The sequence below is a fragment of the Podarcis erhardii genome (genome assembly GCF_964252035.2).
Source record: "Podarcis erhardii genome assembly, chromosome: 1".
NCBI lineage: Eukaryota > Metazoa > Chordata > Lepidosauria > Squamata > Lacertidae > Podarcis > Podarcis erhardii.
This window is the reverse complement of record NC_138497.1, coordinates 85,096,420-85,116,928: the sequence shown is the minus strand read 5'-3', so window position 1 is coordinate 85,116,928 and position 20,509 is coordinate 85,096,420. Positions and strand designations below refer to the sequence as shown.

General features: G+C 42.2%; 2 protein-coding genes and 1 long non-coding RNA gene across 5 annotated transcripts in view; 1 reads left to right on the top strand and 2 right to left on the bottom strand.

Annotated features, from left to right (window-relative positions):
• Positions 1-20,509, top strand: part of LOC309349264 — a 46,114-nt gene that overhangs the window by 8,054 nt on the left and 17,551 nt on the right. Inside the window, exons 3-4 of one of the 3 annotated variants that reach the window (XR_014159821.1) lie at positions 2,956-3,126; positions 9,095-10,625. This is a non-coding gene — a long non-coding RNA (uncharacterized lncRNA). Of the gene's footprint in view, positions 1-2,955; positions 3,127-4,241; positions 4,380-9,094; positions 10,626-20,509 lie in introns of those variants that run through there. The other 2 variants (XR_014159822.1, XR_014159820.1) reach the window with 2 other exon arrangements.
• LOC309349259 (glycine N-acyltransferase-like protein 3) lies at positions 301-4,441 on the bottom strand (the record flags this gene model as incomplete). Its single annotated transcript, XM_081875027.1, has 5 exons — positions 301-944; positions 1,573-1,693; positions 2,973-3,099; positions 3,337-3,444; positions 4,274-4,441. 5 exons carry the CDS (start codon positions 4,439-4,441, stop codon positions 536-538), a joined length of 933 nt encoding a protein of 310 aa, XP_081731153.1. The 3' UTR covers positions 301-535.
• Positions 12,006-20,455, bottom strand: LOC309351758 (glycine N-acyltransferase-like protein 3; the record flags this gene model as incomplete). The annotated part of the gene is made up of 4 exons (XM_081879618.1): positions 12,006-12,610; positions 19,107-19,269; positions 19,959-20,108; positions 20,427-20,455. The coding sequence occupies 4 exons, from the start codon at positions 20,453-20,455 to the stop codon at positions 12,350-12,352; spliced, it is 603 nt and encodes a 200-aa protein (XP_081735744.1). The 3' UTR covers positions 12,006-12,349.

Sequence of the window (20,509 nt, the reverse complement as noted above, 5' to 3'; positions counted from 1 at the left end):
CCGAAGGTGGTTTACAACTTTAAAATACTAAAACAAATTTTTTTTACATCAAATATATAGTCGATTCAGGCCTACTGGGTGGTGATGGCCCAAACTGGAGCCAAACTTTGGCAAAAGTTTTGCAGGGTTTTGCAATGCCCCATAAACAGAGCAATGGGCACTCAAACTCAGGGGTCACCCAAAAACCAAACATTGTCTGATTCGCTCTAAACAGGGGCCAAACTTTGAGAAAAATTTGGCAGCAGTGTTTTGCAGAGAAAACACTGCATTTTGCAGCACCCCACAAACGGAGCAATAGACACTCAAAATGGGGGTCATGGGTATTCACCCAAAAACCCAATGTCGTCTGATTCAGTCCAAACCCAGCACCAAAGTTTTTAATCAACAGGAATTGAGGTAGCATTTAAATGGAAAATAGAGTAACGGGGAATGGTTCTTGAAAGGGTGTGATAATCTCCCTCTCTCCCATTCAGAGGACTGGTAAGTGAAAGGATTGAACAGGATCCTGGAAAACGACTGTTGCACTCTCCTCCTCTCACTGAGAAGCTGGAGAATGGATGCAGTAATGACACAGTTCAGATAATCTTTGGAAGCCAAGGGAGACCAGCAGTTTCTGCTGGGGGGTATTATCTAGGGCAACAAGGCCATATACAGGGAAGCCAGCTGCATGGACACGCCTGGCCTGTGCCCTCTGCACCATAGATGAATAGCCCCTTCGGCGGTGGGATGGAAGGGTGTAGCCATGTCTCAGTGTACCCAGAGATTCCATGATGATCCAGCTGATAGGATGACCATTGGAGTCCAGGATGCAGGTACTGGGGAAGCATTGCACCATGTTGGCCAGATACCTCCGGCTGTGTTCACTGCCCCCAAAGTGCCACGTTTCATTCAGCAGGTCAATGTGGGAGCTATTTAAGGAGGAAAAAGTGAAGCCTGGATCTAGCCTAGGAGAGCAAAGAGATGAGAAATGAGGAGAGAGCTGAACATAAGAATGCAGAATTATCTTCCTGGCTCATCCTCAAAGTCTCCTTAGTTCAACAGTCTTAACAAAACCACCAGCAAGCTGGCATGAAAATGATACCGATTCCCTGTTGTTTGCCCTAACACCCAGGAGTTTAAACTAATGACCAATTAATTGTTTAGTTGAATAGATAAAAAAGAACCCCATTAAAAGTGATTGAAAATGCATCCTATTAATCAAACACTATTATGTGGAAAAATAACAGATGGCGGGCACCAGTTTGGAAGTGATTCACACACACCCAGCAGAGCATGCCTTTTCTAAGATGGTTCCTGTTACATGAAGAACTGCTCGCTCTGCTGTTGGGATTCCTTTTCTAAACTTGACCTCTGATGTAAACCTGCTTTTGTGTGGTATTCTTCTTCCCTTCCTTGAGTGGGGAGTGCCACCCCCTTTGGTGCCTTGCTGTCCCAGCTACATGAAGGCAAACTAAGGAGTAAACGCCAGGATTGTCCATACGCATTTTGACTATGGAGATTCTCCTACTGAAGAACCATAGGTTAGCCAGTTCCTCAGCCAGGAAGGAAGTAGGGAGCACAATGGACACTCACCGGGGCTCAGGCTGTTTATCTGGGTTGAGGTTCAGGTAGGTAAAGTAGGGGGTTGCAGTCAACTGGACTTCCTTGGCAGCAACAGCCTCTTTAGAGACCTCATATATCCCATCATGGTTCCCTATACAAAGCAGTATATGTCACCAAGAGAGTGGTATTGTCATGTAGGACAAGAAATTTTTAGCTGCACATATACTAAACTGCCATCACTCAGGTCATCCAAGGTTCATTGCTCCCTTTCTGCCCTTGGACAATGAAAAGTCCCATTGTCCTTGGAGGCTGTGGAAGGAATACATATGCAGCTGGTAAGGAAGGGTGAATCTATCAGTTTTGATTTCCCTCAGTTTCTTATTTTTTCAACCTTGTTCAATTCTCCACATTTGATGAAAATTCATCCACATTTTAAGTGCAAATTTCTTCTCTCACATACACATTGTTTTCACTAATATATGCATCTTAATGCACACTTTAGTATGTGCATCGCATTACTTGGCTGGAGAACTGCATCACAAAATACCCTATCACTTACTCTAAGTACAGTATTGCTAAAACCCATTACAGTGTACTTAATTCGTTCCGGAGGTCCGTTCTTAACCTGAAACTGTTCTTAACCTGAAGCACCACTTTAGCTAATGGGGCCTGCTGCCCCCGCGCCACCAGAGCATGATTTCTGTTCTCATCCTGAAGCAAAGTTCTTAACCTGAGGTACTATTTCTGGGTTAGTGGAGTCTGTAACCTGAAGCGTATGTAACCTGAAGCGTATGTAACCCGAGGTACCACTGTATTGTTGTCTCTCTTTACTGTAGATATTTATTGACTGGTTTTCTTTTAAAATGTATTCTCAACTCTTTGAGGAGCTTCCTCCACAAAGTCTCCAATAAAAAACCAACTGCACTTGAATATTTAGCTATAAAAATGCAAAATACTGTACAAATAAAGGTGTGGAGAAACAGTATACTAAACATTATATAAGTTATCAACACAGCATTAAGAAATAAAAATCAACCAGAATTTGAAAGAGCACAAATAGAATGGACTCATTTAGGAATGCTTGGGAGAAAACAAAACTTTCAATAACCATCAAAAACATATCAGTGTTGGGGCTTGCTTTGCTTTGAAGACGAGTAAACTTCAGAAAATTCTGGTTCTACTATACTAGAAAGCCCATGCTCACATCACAGCATGCTTTACCACCAGACCTGTGTAGAGCATTATACACCAGTAGTAAAACCTGGAATGTAGCTCATATGTTACTTCCCCAATGTATTGTTTTGTATTTTATTTTGCTCATATTTCTCTATTACATTCACTTCAGTCACTTCCTCATCAAATTCATATTAAGTAACTAAACCGTGTCTCCTCATTTCGTAACTCTTCCCTTAGAAATAACAGCCTGCTACCGCAGAGAGCAAAGGTTTGGTCCCAGTTGATGGCATCTGTGTCTAGCAACAGTTTCCGGTACACATCAAGATCCCGATAAAATGCTGCATATATGTTGCTCAAGAAATCCGCCTTGTCTGAAACAGCCTAAAAGAGAGACATACAATTGAACAGGTAAACTTTTTCCTGATGTTGAGATGAAATGATGGATGAAGTTTCACCTGCTGCCTTTGGCAGCTGTTAATGCCAAAGGTGCGCTCCTAGACCAAAGCCAACATCCCCTCAGTTTGAGCCTAGCTTAGAGGAGGCCCCAGCACAGAACATGCAGTGTTTCCTGCTGACATCCCACAAAATGTATCCTGCAAAATCCCCAAGGGCTAGTACCTCTCTCTGTGGACGAGTCAGGACCGCCTTGAAATCTGGCCAAGAATCCACAATCACCTCGTGGCCCACTGGGTTCCCGCGGTTTATGTTCATGACTGCACCATAGACCTGTCAAGAGTCACATGATGTCAGAGTTGGTGCTGCAGTTGAAGGAGGCCGCCTGGGAGAAATGTGTGGGGTCGGAGAGAGTGGTTTGTGTCAGGCTTGTATCTGCTGCATGCCTTGATTGGGGTGTCCTGAGTGAGCACTAGGGATAGGAAAATCTGTTGATTTTTCATTTCTCTCAGTCCCCCCCATTTTTCCCATCTTCAGTCCACCTCATTTCCACATTAGTGTGGATTAAATAAAAAGTCCTCATAAAAAATAATGGCACTTTTTGGTGTTAATTTCATCTAATATGCACGATTATAACTAATTTACATATTTTTAGAAAGCAATTTCTCCAATACAGTGCCTTTTTATGAATGCTTTACTATATGCATTTTGTGATTGTAACTTGGATGGAGACAATAGTGCCGGCAGTGGTTGCTACGTCACTGTGTGAAGAACAACACTGCAAGATTCAGAAAAACGTAGAATGTGTTTTGTAATGTATTGTTTCAGGAAGCACAAATTAGGTTGCGCAAACTGAATTGAATTTCTCCCTCGTCCCTAGTGAGGGCATTCTACCTCCCACCTGACAAACCAAGTGTAGGAATTCACAGGGCCATTTCACACACTCAGTTCACATCAGCTGTGCCCTCAACAAGGAGCTGCGGCCAATCTTAACTCTCTGGGCAGTGTATCTGTATAATACCCATATTTTCAAGCACCTGTTTACTGAATTAAACAAACTTATCAGACTCCAAATGTGGATCTTTCGGAAGATGCAAGATTTTGACAGGAATTTGGTCCCATATTCCTAGCTAATAATCCAGAATACATTGCTCAAGATCACCTGAAGTGTCTGAGGGAGGCTTTTCTTCAGCAGTCCCTCTAGGATCTGCAACTTGCAAGAGCAGGATAGGATCGACATAGCGTGGGAGACTGATGCAGGTAGCAGAAGAAACAGCACCTGAGAGAGAAAGAGAGAGACCATTTCTCTGTACCTCATTGTAATCCCCATTCTGTAAAGCTTCCTATGTGAGTGAAATTACAGATTTTTTAAAGCCCCGCGCTAATACAACTGAGCTTCTAATTGTAACAGGAATCCTTTCCCCTCCTTCCCGCTCAACGGACAAAGAAAAAAAATACTGTACTCTCTTTTGAGCCGCTGATGATCTGTTACACTGTCACCTGCTCACCTGTGGTCCTGTTGAAAGTTACAGATTCTCTTATTAACTTCTGGTGCGTTGTCACATTGTCAACTGCTCACTTACGGTCCTCCATGAACCAAAGCAGCAACACAAACCTACTCACTCAATGTCTTGCCCACCCAGCTAGATCTTTGGACTGCTTTGTTTCAAGGTGGGGGGAATGTGCAAATTTACTAGAATGAGTGAACCATTAACATACATCTTCCCAATATTCAGTGGTGCTTCTACATATAGTTAGACTTTGGACTTAATGGACTAGACCCCTCTCTTTAGATGACCATGTGATGTCTGTTGTGTAAAAGCACAATTAATATTTATCTCCCCCTTCCACTGCCATTTCACATTTTCCAAATGCTGTGTCAGGGCAGGACATAAAGAAGAGTTTTCTACCCTTGATTAAAAATAAAAATAAATTATGACCATATGTAGTTCCACATGATGAAACCACTTAAATCACAGCACCGTCATAGTGACTGGAATAAAACTGAGCAGACACTCTGCATGTGATTAGGAACACTGCTATATTAGGGTCCTCAATCACATGAGGTGTCCTACTCATATTTAAGTGAATGCAAGAACAACCCAACACAGATCTTGCCTACTCAACACTGGGGAAGACATGGACTGATAGAGGAGCATGTGTCCGTGGCTGTTGGGGATGAAGCTTGCATGTGCACCCTTGGTCTCCCTCCCCATCCACATATACACACCTAACATTTTGCTGTTAATGGCTACTGAGCATGGTGGCTCGGTGTGTACTACTCTAGTAGCAGAAGCAGTATGCTTCTGAACACCAGTTGCTGGGGAACATGAGTGGGAAGAGTACTGGTACTCTGAACTCATGTCCTGCTTGTGGGCTTCTCATAGACATCTAGCTGGCCACTGTGAGAACTGGATACTGGACTAGATTTTTCTCTCTCTCTAATCCATTGGAGCGTCTTTTCTGTTCTTAAAGCCAAGTGTAAGAGTCCCAGTGTCTTTTTTGTTGGAAAAGTGATGGAAGAGAAAGAAGTGCTTAAGGAGAAGACTTGTGTGAGAAAATAAACAAGAGTAGTTTTTTCCTGTGGAGTAAGTTGGTTTGAGGGAATCCAGATTGGGAGGTTTTGGAAATAGGTACAGTACATTAATTTTAGGAGGGTGTTCATTTTTGAACATGGCTATATTGTCTGAGATGGTGAAGTTGGTATTGTTCCATTTTCTCAAGTCAATTTCCCTTCCTATAATGGATTTTTGTATATTATTTTCACTAATATCTTCATTTATTCACAGTTATATGCACTTTTGTAAACATTGGTTGGAAAACTTCATTGCAAAAATTTGGAAAAGGGTAAATTTCAATGCACAGCTGTGTTTTAGTTCATCTTTGGTTTTGGAAGTGCAAAATGCAGTCTGAATCAAATTTTCCCTCCATCCCTGATTCTGACCAACAGTATTCAGTCAGTCCCCTATCTTGTTTTCTTTCCTTTTGGCGGAAGAAGTGGTGACTGAATCAACCTTATTTTGCAACATGCAAATAGGCCTGTTGCAAACTTCACCTGGAGGTGTTTCCCTATTAACTGACTATGGGCTCCAATTCACATCCAGAATTTAGTATGTGTGAATTCTTTCTTAGGTAACATTTGACAAAGCCTGTGAATTGGTTGAACCAGACACACCATTAATCTCTCCACAAGCTATATCAAAAGTTATTTCAGTCACGGTTATTATGGTGAACTAGATGAAGTCAAAGTTGCTGGAGCAAATTGAATAAAGCTGGCAGTTTGAACTGAGTTGAGGAAGAATGCAATTTCCTGCCCCCAGACTGTCTGGAGAGAGAGAGATTTGGAATCCTTGGGTATTCAGTGTTCTGGATAAATAGAAATAGTATTTGTCACATAGGGTTATCCAGAAGCGAGTAGCTCTTCACCACTTGCCCATGACTGCATCTGTAGCTTGATTCTCAGGGAGAATTAATAGGATGTTTCAAATAAGAGCCTGAGGAGAAGCAGAGGCTTTAGCTGCCGGGTGCCACTATCAATCCCCCAACCCCACATGAATTCACACTTCCTCTGAGGTGACCTGGAAGCCCACCCAGCCTCTCTCTCTCTTTTCCATAACAACCCTGTGAGGTACCGGTACATTAAATTAAGAGACAGTAACGTGTCCAACTCTACTTAGCAAATGAATACAGTCAGTTCTCCTTTCTTTGGATGACTGCCCCCACTCTTGTACAGTGCATTTACTGCAGCCATGATTGAAGAATCACTGATCACTGGAGTCTTATCAATTAATATATATTTCATTAAATATTATATAATTTCATTTATTATATAACAAATTCTTATATTTCCTTATACTGCTCTTCCTTTAGCAAGTTCAGAGTAGCTTCCTTGGGGGAATCCCAGTGGTCTTACTTCCAGACACTGCTTTGATCCATCATTCCCATGCTCAGTTAGGTCCTTCCAAAGCAATGAGAGAGAGAGAGAGAGAAAAGGTCTGTGTAGAAGAAATGCAGATAAATTCAGTAACAGTTATTCCCATTTATCCTATCCCCGTTTCCTTTCTCTGTGTTCATTTTCTTCTTCCTTGCTTCCTTCCTTCTGGCCGAGAACGTGCTGTCCTTGAAAGCTGAGAGCCGTGGGACAGACTCGCCTCCAGATGGATCATTTGCTTAAGTTGACCGTAAAATTGTGTCTGCTCCAGTGCCGCCATAGTGGCGCTGGAGGGAGCCTAGCCCATTCCAGCTGTTTGGCACGGTGGGTAGAGAGGGCATGCAGGATGCCAAGTTAGGACTCCCTAGAGGGTAGGCATGGTTCAAATGCCTCCCTTTCAGTCTGTGGCATGAATATTGCCTCTGAGAAGAGCAACTGAAGAGGAGTCCCTGCTGCTTTGACATCATTGCCGTTTGGAGAATTCCTTCATTCATATAGTGGACGTTGTTCTGTGGTGGGAGGCAAGAACTCTGGACAGAGGCCAAGGCCTACCAGCTGGTCCCCACTTGCAGTTCCGGCCCCAGTTTGTCTGCAGTCTGCCCAGGGCTTCTCCTAGAAACAGCTTCTGCAAGTTGGATGGAAGAATAAATGCTTGTTTAGAGCACCAAGGTGGTCTAGCCCCAGTTAACATGGTAGTTGCTTTGTGCCAATTTGCTTTGCAAAACCAACCAACCAGGATAAATAGTTCTTAAAGCCAGGCTTTATGTGGCATTCCATTCTGTTTATTTTTGAACTGTATGCGCCTTTAAAACTTGTTTGGTTTTGCAATGGCTATTGGCGATAAAGTAAATTGATTAATTGCATAGTCCAAGGGATGATTTACTACTGAACAGGGATGCCAACGGGATTTTCTGGGGCCAGTATACTGCCCTCTGCTGCACAAGCAAAAGAAGACACATATGTGAACATAATTTGCATATAGTGTATATCATATGCAGATTTGTACCCTTTTTTGCAGGTAGGTCTGAAACATATCAGGGATCACACACAGAAATAAGAGGTCTGACGGACAAAATATCCATAGGGGAAGCTTTTCCTATAACTGTAGTTCCATACCAGTAAAAGTTTGCTCTGTTTAATATTCCTCTGCAACATAGCTGGTAAAGACATGAAAGAACTGCTCTCCTCCACAGCCAGCCCCAAACCATGCAAATAAATCAAGTTTCATGAGTTGTAAACTAGTTATCTCACTGTAGGTCTTTGTCTGCTGATTTTAGGATAGCAAAACTGCATTCAGTGCAAGCTCAACCTAGTATTGTGGATGGAGGTGTTAAAGAAGGACCGAACATTCTTTATGTATGCAACAACGGCAGCAAGGATACTCATCGCAAAAAACTGGAAAACTCAAGATCTACCCACACTGGAAGAGTGGCAGATGCAACTGATGGACTATATGCAACTGGCCGAGATGACAGGCAGAATCCGTAACCTGGGAGAAGAGAAGATGGAGGAAGACTGGGAGAAATTCAAGAAGTATCTACAAAAACATTGTAATTTGGTTGAATGCTAAGAAGGATGCTAGATTATAAAAAACTGGCCACCACTAAATTAGATTTGAAATTTGATGATAAGTGAGACTAAAGAAAATATAAAATTTTTTGGAAGAAGTGCTAGATTATATTTGAATGAGTGGACATGAGATTGTAAACAAGTTGATAATTTGTTTGGAAAAAACTTTTAACGATGTAAATGGGAGCGGGAGACGTGAGGAAGTCCAAAGAAGTGATGAAATTATGTCTGTGATAGAAGTAAGACTGTTTATTATTTGTGCATTTATATTTAAAAACTTTAATAAATATTTATATAAAAAAAAAAAAAGTATTGTGGATGGAGGGAGTCAAAAGCGATTTAAGATTTAAGCAATTCTGTTCAGATGCTCATGACCGAATAGCAAGATTTAAATAGGGGGGAAAGCAAGCAGAGTATTAATTTGTTGTGGTTATTTATTAATAACTACACCCCAAATTTTTATTTCTTTTTTTGAGCAAACAGGATTTGAAATCCCTACTCAGCCATGAAGTTCATTTGGTGCCCATGAACCAGACACTGTCTCTTAGAATAACCCACCTCACAGGAGAAACATGTACCACCGTCAAGTGAGCTAGCTCAGGACTGAGTTAATACAACTGAAGTGGTCCTCTCTGCCTGCACCTAGGGAGTACATCATCCCCCTTGGCCCCAACTAGAGCTGGAGATGCAGCCTGTTATATAAACAACATGTGAAAATTGTGAGCTATCTGTGTCCTTTAGCTATTTCAGCAGCTAAATGTCTGCTTTGTTTACTGTTGTTGTGGATGTACTACAGAATGGTCCAAGACCAGACGGGGAAAGACCAGACGGGGAAAACCAAATGATGGGTGTTTCTTGACCTGAAGTTGGACCAGTTTATTAAATCCCCCAAGGCAAAGGAAAGTAGTTATTATTTAAAGTTGATCCCTAGATGGCATCAAGAACACAGTTTTACTTCACTTGTGCCTCCAACAAAACATATTTAGGTGGTGTATTTTACTCAGTCTATGTAGGAGAAGGTACCATTGATAGGTTGCATTGAATAAATTTCCCTTCAAATTAGCCCTAATTGGTGCTGATGGTATAGATTTGAACAACTATTCCTACTCAGTTTGCTGCATTGTAAGATTATATTTTATCAGCTCCCTTCCCCATTTCCTTTTATATGTTGGTTGTAATTGTTCTCTTTTCAGTGCAGACAGAATTAGATATATTTTGTATTGTTTATTTCTGGTTGATTTGTAACAAATGGAGTTTTCAAATGGAGTTTCAAGGCATGGTGTTCTATGTTTTATTAATAATAGTTTGATTATGTGTCTTAGTTGAAAAAACCATAAACTAAACTGAGGACATTTTTTGATTCACTGGAGTTAGTGCTTGAGCATAAGAGATAATGTTGTGGGATAACCAGGCTCATATAACCAGCAACACTTATGTCTAATTAATGCATGAAGGGGTTAATACCATAAACTATCCTACCAAACTTAGCTATGTCCACTTCCTCTCACCTTGGGAGGAACTATGTAATCAAGCCTTTGTTCTCTCCTAGTCTACTTGAGAAGCTCAGTGAGTGAAGAGGTTTGAACTGGTTGCTTCAGTTCAGACTGCATGGCTCTCACAAGCCACTCTTATGTTCCTATATCAGTAATTTTGGAACTTTCACCACTTTGCAACTAAGCCAAGTTTTATTGCCTGTGCAACTTTCTGAAGCACACAAATCTGACCTTTGAAGAGTTTGTAAGTAAACCATTCTTAACTTACCCAACGTGGTCTTTTTCTATGCTAGGGGAAGAGGGAAACTTTGGAAGGAACTTCAGTTTTAAAGGTCTAACTACCATACCTATATTTCCATGCTTTACTCTGCTATGTGTTTTGTGATTTTAAATCTCTGCTGGGGTTCTCTCAATTAAGAATGATGTTAAAGGAGATATTCCAAGAGCTTTACCTTCTTCACTGCTTGCCAGACGCCACTAAACAGAGGATCTGGAATGAAAGTTCTGGATAATAATTTCCTGCCCAGAAGGCTACTTCCAGCACCACTCAAAGTTTAAAGTGGAGGTGGGGCAAATAAGTTGAAAACTAAGTTTCCCCCCTGCTTAGACAGCATGATGCTACAGCATGCCATGAGTACTTGCACATGGACAGCTGAATAACAAAAACAAAACCCATAATGTAAAACAACTTTGAAAATACAGAGGATAAAAAGGCAGAAATTGTCAGAGGCATATAGATTAGCTAATGTTTCATGAGGTGTGTGTGGAACTCACAGGCTACAGTAGCAGGTGAAAACCTTTATTCAAATTGGCCTCAGATTAACATGGCCATTTTAGCCAGGGAAAGTATACTCATGCTAGATTTAAACAAGCTTGGAACTAGCTCAAACAATCTGGAAATGACAAACAAACTAAAGTGCTTGGAAATCTCTTTTTTCATAAAAGAAATGCTGTAAAATAAATCAGATAGTCTTGTAAAACAACACCAATATAGGCCCAGAAAGAATTACTTAGATATTTTGTGTTGTAGACAACTTATTTCTACTCAGAGTAGACCAGTAGAAATGAATGGACCTAGCTAGTCAGATCCACTCATTTCAGTTGGTCTACTCCAAAACTACTTCAATTGGTCTTTGAATAACATTGGATACAACCCCCATGGTAGGCAGGCATATATATAGATAGTTAGATAGAGTTCCTGTGTAAAGAAGTATAAGGCTAGAAACCTTGATCAACAGCTTATGGAGAAGTAAATCGAAAAAGTGGTAAAAGGGAACAATGTGAGAAGTCTTACATCTAGTAGCACTACACAGATTGTTGTGGTTTCATCTTTTTTTTGGTTTTGTTTGTCTTTGTAATGATTTGGTCCTTTAATTAAATGGTGACATATTGGCTGTATATATATTTAGGGATCCCCCTGATGACCTATGTACTGAGCATTGATCTTGATTTTCTTCCTTGGAGGCTTTTAAGCAGAGGTTGGATGGCAATCTCTCATGTATGATCTAGTTGAGATCCCTGTAATGCAGGGGGTTGGACTTGATGACCCCCAGGGTCCGTTCCCAGATACAATTTTAATATTCTGACTCTAGAAACAAACTGTTGCCTATTGTGTCAGAAGGAGACCTCCATCACACACCCCTAGTAATGTTACAATGCTTAACAAGGTATTTACCCTCTTTACGTGAGGCAAGTGAATGAATGATTAAATGGATGTGGTGCTTTAGTAAATAATAATACCTGCAGTATTGGGCAGGGGGTGACAGGCAACTCAACCAGCATTTGCGTCACTGATATATGTCTATCTCAAACGCATTGTATGTGTTTGTTGAAATTGGGCACCGTGTGGGAGAGATAACTATGACGAGCCCTGCCTACAGGTGCCTCTGTAGGTATGCTTAGATGGCGATGGCATCTAAACAAGATATATTTGTGTCCAAAGTGTTGGGCTCTGCCTGACGTTCTGTTGTACAGAATATGAGTTGGATTGTCTCAAAGAAACTTAAAGAAACACATAAGATTGACTTCAAAGAGACAGAAGGGAAAATGTGTTTTAGACTAACTGAATATCCATTGGGAATAACTTTAACCTTAATTCTTATTGGGTATGAAAAGTAGCCGCAATATCTGCTTTGCTATGTATTTCAATTTAATTTTAAATATGTCCAGAGCAGGCTACTAAATCTGGCCATTATGTTAACTAACCCTGAAGTGCACAGTTCTGGGAGCGAAAGGTTGCAGTGTATTATCTTGTGGACTGGAGGCTTGGTGTAAAGAAAAGTGCATAATTCGTCAAGGGCAAGATGTGGAATCCTTGACGCTTCAATGTCTGTTTGCTAGGCTGGTTGTCTGCCAAAACCGTAGTATACAGGGGGAACCCACATGCGTGCAACTTCACAGCTGTTGCCCTTGTCACAGCTGCCACACAGCCTTGACCTCGGTACTGAGGGAGGGTGTAGCCATGCGTCAAACAACCCATTTGATCAGTAAGGCACCAGTGAGGCATCTAATCATAAGCCTGAATTTTTATCAAAGCTTCTATATGTTTAATCAGGGCTTGCATTTTAAAATAAGCTTAAAGATTTTCAAATGTTTCATGCCAGGCAAAAGACCAGCTGCTTAAAAGGCCTTGGCAATGTTTTCCTCCTGAACAAGGGGCCCCCTGATTTATAGCAGAAAACAATTCTCAAAGTCGTAAAAAAAAAAAGGAAATTACAGGCTGAGAGCGAGGACACTGATCCTACATGTTACAGAAGATAAAAAAAGCAGAGATAAACACAATTAGGAAATGGGTAAAATAACACCATGGGCCTCCCATTAAAACTTGAGCCGTATTTTCCTAAGGCCAGGAGCAATGGAGAAGCATCTAGCTGGCTGTGAAAGGAGGGGTGTAAACTGAAGAGGCTTCTTTTGAAGCTGTTTTTTTACTGAGTTTCTTTTTTTACTTTACAAAGGCCTTATTCCTTTTAAAAGGCTACCTATGATAATGTATGAAATATATTAGCTTAAATATATTGGCTTAAATGTAATTATGCAAAGGATTTAAGAAATGCTAGATTCTTATTTCATAGAGTCATATTGCAATAGGAGACCAGAGGGGCAAATGAGCCCAGCCTCCTGCCAGACAGGAGACGCCATCGAGCACTCCTGATATATAGTTGTCAGGCCTTTTTGTTTAGAAACCATCAAATGAAGGAGATCTTTCAATGTTGATGTGAACTCAAGATCCTTGACATCTGTTGAAGATAAAAATTTAAGATTAACCATCTGTTTTAGAAGGCAATAGGGCAAGAGGTGAGCTGGTAATTAAGATTCCTTGTTGAGACATATGTAAGATATATTACTACTTATTTGTCATTTACAGATGTAACAATATATAGCTCTTTGTGTTCCATAAAAGGGCGAGGAAATGGGTGTATCTTTTGTGATTGGGTCTAGCAAACAGCCAATAGGAATTTCAACCAGGCTGATTGGACAGAGGCAGCCACAGGAGGAGCAAGGGGGCTGGATTAAGGAAATATAAGTGCTGGCCAGAATGGCAGGAGGCCAGGCCAGAGCTTGGTAACCATGTACCACTGAGCCTCTCATTTATTTGTCTGACAAATAAATTACTATTTTAATTTCTCTATTGCTGCGTTGAATATTTCATTCCAGCTAAGCGTTAACCACAAGCAGGGTGCTACATTTTATGGTGCCCCTGTGACTCGGATAAGTGGTCTGCTGGAACGCAGCCCCTTCGCCCTACTGGGCAGGGTACAAGAGAGAGGATCTCTAAACTGCTTACCCGAGCGCGCACTGGTAAATTTTTCCAGGGGGAACGCAGAAGTCTCGTCTGTCTCATACCCTGCTCACTGGCGGCTACGGACCGGGGGGAAACAGGGAACCAACCAAGGGTAAGTGCACAAAGGGATTTTTGGCCCTCCAATTAATTGGGAGGAAGAGAAGTCTTGATCAAACTTCTGCGTCTCAGTAAAGGGGAACTGAGTACGCTAGGTGGTTGGGTACATCAGATGTTGGTCTGGTGGAGGAAAAGGGAAAAATTGGGAGGTAGAGTGTGGTGAAGTATCCAGCGCATTGTATGTGTGAGAAAGTACAGAGCAATCTGTAGCTGACCTGAGTGTGGAGTGGGCAGTACTTCGGTTCCTAGTAAGGCGACTTCACTAGGCAAGGAAACCCACAAAGCGCGTCTGTGAGTGACTGAGTGGATACTTCACAGGGCCATACAATGGGAGTTGGGGGTTCAAAGGGGGGAAATACACCTCTTGATTGTATGTTAAATAATTTTAAGAAAGCCTTCTCAGGGGCATATGGAGTCAAAATGACGCCAGAACGCTTGAGAACGTTATGTGAACTAGAATGGCCAAAACAAAATACTGGATGACCATCTCAGGGAACCTTTGATATAAATTTAGTAAGCAAACTTTGGACTGATATCGCCAAAGAAACTGGAGGGTGCCCAGAACAATTTTCATATATAGATTCCTGGCTGAGCACATTAAATAAAAATCCTCCATGGATAAGGAAATGCAAAGTCAAACGATGCAAATTATTGGATGTAAAAGCCGAAGCTAGGAAAGGAATCTTGCCAAATAAACTCAAACCCATTTTTGAGGGGCCAGAGGAAGAGGTGCTTCCACCTCCACCCTATGCTCCACATCGAAGGGAGCCTAATCCAAACACTCCACCAGTTGTAACCCCAAGGCAAGAAAGTGGAATGAATAATGGGGGTGGAGTCACAGAGCTTGATTCCTTGATAGATTATGATAAGTATCTTCAGGAGGCATTGGAGTCCTATAATAAAGCCCAAGCAGAAGTGGTTATTCCACCTGTGACTCCTAATAGACCTCCATCTACAGTCTCCTTTAGTGGAACAACTGATTGCCCACCCCAAACCCCTGTACATCCAAGTCCTAGAGAAATATTACAGAAGTTACAGGGAGACCTTGATCGGTCAGCAAGCAATACAGCCAGGCGTATAAAGCTGCTAAAAGAACGCCTTAGAACAGATACCATCCCCTATGATTTGAGGCCCCTAGAGCAAAGTGAAGAGAAAGGTCACGTAGTAGCCCCTCTTAGAAGAGTATTTGATGCACTTGAGGAGCCTGTGCTGGTTAATGGGCAACCCGGACCACGGCCACCTCGAACTTCGACCCTGCAATATATTCCATTCACGACTACGGATCTGATGAATTGGAAAACACACACCCCATCTTTCGCAGAAAAACCTCAGGCTATGATGGACTTGGTGACTTCAATAGTAAATACTCATAGTCCTACTTGGACAGATTGTCGCCAGCTCCTAAATACTCTTTTCACCACTGAGGAAAGGAGAGACATAATTGAAAAGGCACAGATATATTTGCGTGAGCAGGCCAGAGTGGGAAATATTTTTAATATTGATCGTCATCTTCAGGACAACTTTCCCTTGGAAGATCCTAATTGGGATCCAAACAATGCAATTCACCTGGCCAGACTTACCACCTACCGCCAGACACTTGTGCAAGGTATCCGCAGGGCATGCCAGAAGCCCACTAATATGTCTAAAGTCTCAGAAGGGTAGATGTGTTACCCGTAACACTGTTTCGTGTTCGGTGTGCACCCACAAAAAGACTTAAGTTGTCACCTTTTGAGCTCCTGTATGGGAGGCCGCCCTCCTTTGTTCAGGATATTCCAGCTGACCTTAAACAAATAGGAGACCATGTGACACAGGAACAAGTGCAATCTCTCTCCCGTGTTTTTGTTTCTCTTAACAGGTGGGCCCTCGAGCGCACGCCGTGCAGCATTGCCGAGCCGATTCATCAGTTCCAGGCTGGCGATAGCGTATGGGTGAAAGAGTGGAAACGCGATCCACTTGCACCTAAGTGGCGTGGACCTTACACCGTCTTGCTCTCTACTCCAACAGCGGTGAAGGTAGCTGAGGTGACCCCCTGGATTCATCACTCCCGTTTGAAGAAGTCTGAAGGCAGTTGGACGTGAAAAGGTGACCCCTCTAATCCTTTAAAACTGACTCTCTCCAAAAACCCCTGTATCTAGCCCTACCGGGAGCGGGCTAGGTCACGGGCAACATTTAGACGACCGGCCTGCTGCAGCCACAACCTGGAAGCTGGCTGACCTGCGCACGCCTGAAGCTTGAGGAGCGTCTGAACCAGCGACTGTGAACGGGAAGATTCTCTTATACAATTGATTGACTGCCCCCTTGTGGAACAATTATAAGGGATATTACTCATTGGGGATCCTAGGGATATATGTTTTGGTCTTGGTGGTTCCCCATTTCTGTCACTGGGGGAATCATATTGGGACTAATATTTATTTGCTATCACAATAAGGTAATCTTTTGTGGAAGGAATGCATATGCTAGACATCAACATGATTTTATTATTAATCCTGATCCCTTGGGAAGGGGAAGGGTCCTTGAATCTGACCAAATTTGCTAAATATGGATTCCGCCATGACCACAATATGTGGGTAGGCTTAGCTGAGATGGTAGCCAATGTTGCAAATAGGACTAATTGCCTTGTTTGCTCTCTTGGGCCAGGTGATTCAGAGGGAGGTATGCCCTTATTACCAATACCATTAAGTGCCATTGGTATGGTAAGCGAAATGCCACACCAAACAGAAGTACAGAATTTCCCCGGATGGAACTCAACTAAACCAATACGAGTTATACCTGTGCAAGGGGAAATCTGTGTGCATAAATCATCAGATGCAGCTGATCCTACCATGATAGGCTCCTCCCATTGCCACTATACTTGGGATTATATTAAGAATAGTCAAACCTGGGCAAACGGTACTACCTATCGAACTCGGAATACCTTGCCCTGTGCACCTCCTTTTATTCATGCATGGAAAGTGGTATGGAACATAACTGTGACAGAAAAAGGCAATCTAACATACTGCACTGTGAACTCTCTACCCCTTTTGATATTTCGCCTTTTGCACTCCACGTACCAAAAACCTCAGACCCGATGGTTGTGGTGGATATGTGGAGAATGGGCATACAAGAAACTCCCTTCCAAATGGAGTGGGACTTGTTTCTTGGGATGGGTATTACCACCAATGTGGATTATGCCCACTAGTTCGGCCGAGCGTACACGAAGAAACGCTGATATTTCTCAAATAGCAGGAGGAAGTACCCAAAGTTGGAGCGATACTGATGATTGGCCACCAGAGCGCATTATAGCCTATTATGATCCTGCCTCCTGGAATCCTGGTGAGCTCATACAAGGGGCACGGGATCCTATTTATAATCTAAACAGAATAATTCGATTGCAAGCAGTAGTGGAACTTGTAACCAATGCAACGGCCCAGAGTTTGAGACTTATTGCACAACAGTTGGATGAAAGTAGAGCCGCCATTTTGCAGCTGAAAATGGGAATGGATTATGTACTTGCCAGGCAGGGAGGCCTATGTGGAGTCTTGAACTTGACAGGGAATGCCTGTTGCTTTAACATTTCTGATAATGGTGAGGCAATCCGTGTGTTGGCCACAAAGATGGAGAATATAGCACATGTCCCAGTACAAACATGGGAAGGATGGGATATGGGATGGCTCACCAATTGGTTACCTAATGTCGCAGGACTCAAAGGGATACTATTGTCTTGCTTGTTTTTCTTGACAGTAGTAGTAATGGTTTTATGTATGGTGCCATGTATCATTTCGTGTTTTAGAAGTACAATTAGCAAGATGGTTTCAAATGAAACTTTACCTCATATCATGGCCCTATACAGAGCTTTACCTCAGGAATATGATGAAGGTCAAGCTATCAAGGACACCTGGGATGAAGGTCCTTGAGCTTGAAAGGGGGGAATGAGGCATCTAATCATAAGCCTGAATTTTTATCAAAGCTTCTATATGTTTAATCAGGGCTTGCATTTTAAAATAAGCTTAAAGATTTTCAAATGTTTCATGCCAGGCAAAAGACCAGCTGCTTAAAAGGCCTTGGCAATGTTTTCCTCCTGAACAAGGGGCCCCCTGATTTATAGCAGAAAACAATTCTCAAAGTCGTAAAAAAAAAAAGGAAATTACAGGCTGAGAGCGAGGACACTGATCCTACATGTTACAGAAGATAAAAAAAGCAGAGATAAACACAATTAGGAAATGGGTAAAATAACACCATGGGCCTCCCATTAAAACTTGAGCCGTATTTTCCTAAGGCCAGGAGCAATGGAGAAGCATCTAGCTGGCTGTGAAAGGAGGGGTGTAAACTGAAGAGGCTTCTTTTGAAGCTGTTTTTTTACTGAGTTTCTTTTTTTACTTTACAAAGGCCTTATTCCTTTTAAAAGGCTACCTATGATAATGTATGAAATATATTAGCTTAAATATATTGGCTTAAATGTAATTATGCAAAGGATTTAAGAAATGTTAGATTCTTATTTCATAGAGTCATATTGCAATAGGAGACCAGAGGGGCAAATGAGCCCAGCCTCCTGCCAGACAGGAGACGCCATCGAGCACTCCTGATATATAGCTGTCAGGCCTTTTTGTTTAGAAACCATCAAATGAAGGAGATCTTTCAATGTTGATGTGAACTCAAGATCCTTGACATCTGTTGAAGATAAAAATTTAAGATTAACCATCTGTTTTAGAAGGCAATAGGGCAAGAGGTGAGCTGGTAATTAAGATTCCTTGTTGAGACATATGTAAGATATATTACTACTTATTTGTCATTTACAGATGTAACAATATATAGCTCTTTGTGTTCCATAAAAGGGCGAGGAAATGGGTGTATCTTTTGTGATTGGGTCTAGCAAACAGCCAATAGGAATTTCAACCAGGCTGATTGGACAGAGGCAGCCACAGGAGGAGCAAGGGGGCTGGATTAAGGAAATATAAGTGCTGGCCAGAATGGCAGGAGGCCAGGCCAGAGCTTGGTAACCATGTACCACTGAGCCTCTCATTTATTTGTCTGACAAATAAATTACTATTTTAATTTCTCTATTGCTGCGTTGAATATTTCATTCCAGCTAAGCGTTAACCACAAGCAGGGTGCTACACCAGGAAACCAGCTGGTCTTCTTTGTCCAGGAGGCAAGCACTAGGGAAGTTGTGGATCAGGCTGTCCAGATAATGCAGGCTCTGATCATTGCGCCCAGCACTCCAGTTTTCATTGAGCAGAGCTGAATGAGATGAGTTTAGGCTGCCCAAGTGGAAGTGGCCATTTCTGTACCTGAAATACAAAGAGAGGCAGTGATGGCAGTTGAGCAGACTGAAAGCATCCCTTAGTATTTTGTCACTATCAACCAGAACAAAGGAACAGGAAATTGCAAGAGAAAGCTCAGGAAGTGACTCTGTGACTTTCTCCTCCTGTTTTGTGGGCGGGACTAACCCAGGACATAGCAATCAGATGTGGAACTTTGTGTTGGGTTACAATCACTGCTTACTGATTATGAGGAGGAATGTTTGAGAATTCTGATGAAAATAGAAGCAGAAATTGCTGGTGTTCACCTAGTCAGCCCTTTTCCAGAACAGAATACAGCCCAATGAATACTGGATATTTGCTGATGTTATTTTCAGTCCACAAATAATATGTAATGATATTGTTAAGAGTTGCAGAGGAGAGCTGAGGCCCTCCTTTCCCCTGGACCCAGGAAGTGTTAAAATATAAGTCAGGCTAGCTTCCTGTGCTGACGTGATCACCTGGCCATTAAGAGAACAAAGGATTAAGAGGCTTGGTGTGAGATGGTAAATGCGTAGGGCCCCCCTCTCTCAACTAAATTTCAAAGGATGGTTGTATTTAAGGAAAGTGCAAGTTAAATAAGTTTGCCTTTAAATGGGAACTAAATTTAATTTCTCTCCCTCTCCAGTCAACAGACTCCCATCAGTTAGATACCCCAGGGTAAGAGTGCACTCACTAACCGGCTCTGACAGTAGGCAGATGGGTCAGGATGCAGGATTGTCTGGTAGAAGTATGGCTTAAGACTGACACGTCTGGATTCTGCAATATCTCTGACAGCTTCATATAAACCATATTGGAGCTCCCGTTGCTTAGTCCCTGCTCCTGCCAACCTAGCAGCTTGAAAGCATGTCAAAGTGCAAGTAGATAAATAGGAACCGCTCCGGCAGGAAGGTAAACAGCGTTTCCGTGCGCTGCTCTGGTTCGCCAGAAGTGGCTTAGTCATGCTGGCCACATGACCTGGAAGCTGTACGCCGGCTCCCTCGGCCAATAAAGCGAGATGAGCGCCGCAACGCCAGTCATGACTGGACCTAATGGTCAGGGGTCCCTTTACCTTTACTTTTTAAGGATTGAAGCAGACCTGAGTAACAACTAGTTCTTCCTTTTTAGAGATGAGAAAGCCTTCCATAGTAGAAGGTGATTAAGCTGACCTGGTATGGGAAGAGGTGATGGGGGGCATAGCTGAGGAAGAAAAGGTTAACTCTTCCCTTTCCAGATGCGATTTCCAAAATTG